This window comes from Saccopteryx leptura, chromosome 7 (genome assembly GCF_036850995.1).
Source record: "Saccopteryx leptura isolate mSacLep1 chromosome 7, mSacLep1_pri_phased_curated, whole genome shotgun sequence".
Classification (NCBI taxonomy): Eukaryota; Metazoa; Chordata; class Mammalia; order Chiroptera; family Emballonuridae; genus Saccopteryx; species Saccopteryx leptura.
In genome coordinates this window covers 54,905,334-54,909,520 of record NC_089509.1, presented here as the reverse complement: position 1 = coordinate 54,909,520, position 4,187 = coordinate 54,905,334, and the positions used below count along the sequence as shown (strand labels likewise).

The window sequence follows — 4,187 nt, the reverse complement described above, 5'->3', positions numbered from 1 at the left end:
TTGTATTCTGCTGAGTTCTTCTTTTTGGACTTAATCTGTGCTCTTCTTCATCTCCCAGGCCCTGTTTGATCCCTTGTTGGCCTACTGTGGCCTGTTGCCACCCAAGTCCAGAGGTAAAGAACAGTAAAACCCTAGAATTTGTTGTGCTACCAGAAAACATTGTGACTTTTGCAAGGGGCTAAACCTGCTTGGAGTCTGTGTCTCTCTGTAACACCAGGGGTTGTATTGGGTCATCCCCAGGGTCTCTAAGAATTCAAGAACTCTAGGAGCTGCGGTCTCTTCCCTGCCTCCATCCACCCCTCATTTTCTGACATTGTTTTAAAAAACAGCCACAAGCACAAAGAACTGTGACATGCAGGTAGGACTCCATCACTGATTTAGAAAGATCAACTTGGAAAGATCACAACATTTATCTTTATTTGCATCACCTTGTAGGGTTCACAGTGTGTGTGATGTGGGGTGTTGAGAATCTTGTCTCATGCCTGTGCATCCCGTGTTTGAGGGGAGCTCCTCCACATAAGCAGCAGGAAAGTGGCCTTTTTTTCCATTTAAAGATCCAAACCACCATCCTTCTTCATGTTTCTTATGTACAGTCACGATGTCACCTGTAAAAGGGCACACATTTAGTTAAATAGATGTGTCTCTGCAATTTGGGCACTCGTCTGAGCCCGGCTGGTGAGACACTTTTTGGAAGAGTGCTTTCAAGGAGTTACTTGGTAGCATTGCTTTCTGCAGCTGATTCAGAGGAAGCAAAATTTATTGGCCACCTCTGTATGAAGCAAGCAGTAATGTAGAAAATTAAAAAGAGTAAGATCATGGACAGCTAAGTTATGTTGTAATATATATAATTTGATTAAAAACAGAATCCTATTGGAACATACGTCCTTCTCATGTTGGCTAGCTTACTCTGAATATAGTTGATGGGCTGTCCCCAAATCCATTCTTGATGTCGGTGCTTTAAGGATTTCTCATGTTGGTGGTTGCAATAGTTTGGTATGTTGACTATTATGTCTTTGCTTCCAGACTTTTCTTTAGATCAAGACAACCTCTCTCCATTATATGTGCCAGCTTAACAGTCCAAAATTTCACCTAATAGTTTTGCAAAGAAATATAGCGCCTCATGCAAGATTTAGAAAACTTTAATAAAATAATATTTTGAAGACAATACTTTTTTAAATCCATGATTCACATCAATAGAATTCTTATGTAAAACACGGCTCTCCTCTAATTCCCTATTTTAAAAAATACTATTTTGATATTAATAACCCTAAAGCTTAATCTGGTGCCACAAATCCTCTAGCTAAGTCATTCTCTTTTGAAAGAGAGTCCCTTCTCTCTGCGGCATTCTGCACATCAAAGTGGAAACAGCCACTTTTTTCAGGATCCCATCATTTTTTGAGCAGCATTCTAAGATATTTTTTTTAGTCTTTCTTTCATTTTTGTTTCCCAGTCATTTCTTCTTAAGACAAGGGAGACTGCTAGCCCCTCTTCAATCTCTCCACAGTCATAAATCACTATTCATTCTTAGAAGAAATCATTTTCAGCCTAAGTTCGCCCTCTAATGAGTTTTCTCAGGTCAGTAGACTGACACAATCTACTAACAGAAATTCAAATGAATAATTTAAAATTTTATTGCCAGTTTCCCTAAGCCCCCAATGTCTCATTTCATTTATAGAACCCACTTATGTTATAAAATATAAGCAGACTTTGCAACCAGGGAAGAACTAAAGACAAACAAGATGGCCCACTTATCGTTTAACTATGTAACTCAACCTCAGGACCCTGGCTTCTAGATCGCAGCTGGGAAATGTGTTTTTTATTTATATGGAAAGTGGGAATACAGCATTTTTTACCTGCTTACTGCCATAGGTATGTTCAGTATGACACGATGAGTAATAAAGTGACATCTATAACACTTAAAACTTTTAAATAAAGGCAACGTTGATTTAAGAAAAATGGAGGAGAGGATCTACTTTCTGTTTCCTTTGTTCTAGTCTAGTCTTTACTTACTTCTGAGTTAGGAGGAAAAGTAATTGCCTGGAGAAATCTAATTGGCAAACTGAAAAGGAAACACCCACTAACCAACAGTAAATATGTGGTCTCTCTGTTGTTTGGCTTCAAAAATCCATCTTGATTTTCCCTGGGCTCTGGGCGCCATGTCCTGCTCATGGGTAAAAGCTTTCTCCTATGACACACTCCTTGTTGCTAAGCTTCCCATTTCCAGGTCTCTGCTTTAGCTTTCACATCCAAATGTGGTTGTTAACCGGACACACAAAAACAGTTAAGGCTGGTGACGTATTCTTGTTTAAAAATGTTGAGGTCTATATAACCCATTATGTAATACCTTTCCATGTTAAACAAGAATCTGTGACACAAAGAAGGGGCTCTCCTTCCCTAGATAGGTTCAAAACATTTTCCTAAAAGATAAGCAGGAGAAATATTAAACTGGGAGTCCTTTGCTCTGGGTTCTAGAATTTACTCTTACACTAAGCCACGAGAGGAAGTCACTTCACATTATTGCGTGGTTAGCTTTTGGAAAAGAAAAAGGTAGATCCTGGCTGGGTAGGTCAGTTGGTTAGAGTGTTATTCCGGTATATACAGGTTGTGGGATTAATCCCTGGTCAGGGCACATACAGGGATCAATCAATGAATGTATGAATGGGTAGAGCAACAAATCAATCTCTCGCTCTCTCTCTGTCTGCCTTTTTCTTACTTAAATCAATAAATACATAAAAATTAAAAGAAAAGAAAAACGTAGGTCACATCTCTAAAGACTTTTCATTACTCCATTCTACCTCCATGGAGTACTGTGACTAAGCATGACTGAGTCTCTAAGTTCAAATCCTGCTCCACCACTGCCTGTGGCTTTAGCCAACGCATTTAACCTTTCTATGCCTCATTCTCCTCAGCAAGAAAAAATGGGAATAGATAACAATACCGACTTCAAAGGGTCTTATGAATATTAAATTGGACAATGCGCTCACAGTAATATCTGACATAATAAACACTGAATAGATGTTAGCTATTTTTATTATGTAAGCTTTGTTTTTTCTGTGTTTTATCTTTATCTTCTAAGAAGGGTGATTGTAAAGCTGAACTGAGCTGACATGATAGTAACTTTTAACGCTGCTGTGTTAGACAGTTTTATTCAAGTTAAGGGTTTCAACATGGGAAGGCAATTAAACATTTAAGAACAATTCTTACCTATTTCCAAATTCAATTCATCATCTTGCCTGGCTTGAAAAGAATATAAAGCTTTGCAAAGACTATTGCCGTGCTGGGCCACACCGGAGGCTGAAAGTTGGATCAAGGGATAATTACCAAGGCTGTGTCAGTAAGCAAGAGGAAGATGACAGGAAGCTCTTTAGTTACTTAGCAGGTGGGGCAGAGCTTGATATATTGAGTCTTCTCAAAAGAAGAGTTTATCATTTTACATACTATTTAATTCTTGATTCTGTAGCCATTTATGATGTAAATATTATGTGTATGTACTGTGTGTATTAAATAACCAACAACTATATCATAAAGAAAATAAGTCTGGAGAAAAGTTATTGTAATAATAATAATAAAGATGATTTAAGCCCTGGCCGGTTGGCTCAGTGGTAGAGCGTCAGCCTGGCGTGCAGAGGTCCCAGGTTCGATTCCCGGCCAGGGCACACAGGAGAAGCGCCCATCTGCTTCTCCATCCCTCCCCCTCTCCTTCCTCTCTGTCTCTTCCCCTCCCGCAGCCGAGGCTCCATTGGAGCAAAGATGGCCCAGGCGCTGGGGATGGCTCCTTGGCCTCTGCCCCAGGCGCTGGAGTGGCTCTGATCACAACAGAGGGACGCCCCGGAGGGGCAGAGCATCGCCCCCCGTAGTGGGCATGCCGAGTGGATCCCAGTCGGGCGCATGCGGGAGTCTGTCTGACTGTCTCTCCCTGTTTCCAGCTTCAGAAAAATACAAAAAAAAAAATTCAAAAAAAAAAAGATGATTTAAGATGATTTGCTTCCCACGTGAACATAATCACCATCAGTTAGCTAATATGTGTGGTATGCATGTTTTGCTGTGTGTGTGTTTTAGAAAACATACACCAGTTTTGCCACTCAGGTATAGATAGAAGGCACTTGGAGCACATACTTCTTACTATCATCCCTAAGTACTTATGGAATTGTTTCTTAAGCAATGCGATGGTGAATCTCTAATATACC

The 4,187-nt window shown here is 40.0% G+C and overlaps 1 protein-coding gene across 1 annotated transcript in view; it reads right to left on the bottom strand.

Moving 5' to 3' along the window:
- Nucleotides 1-409: 409 nt before the first annotated feature.
- NOSTRIN (nitric oxide synthase trafficking) overlaps nucleotides 410-4,187 on the bottom strand; it is a 100,261-nt gene continuing 96,483 nt past the window's right edge. The window contains exons 14-16 of the mRNA XM_066346495.1: nucleotides 4,117-4,177; nucleotides 3,205-3,294; nucleotides 410-605 (exon numbers count right to left, since the gene is read on the bottom strand). Of these exons, the coding sequence (XP_066202592.1) occupies nucleotides 439-605; nucleotides 3,205-3,294; nucleotides 4,117-4,177 (318 nt within the window). The 3' untranslated portion in view covers nucleotides 410-438. The remainder of the gene's footprint in view (nucleotides 606-3,204; nucleotides 3,295-4,116; nucleotides 4,178-4,187) is intronic.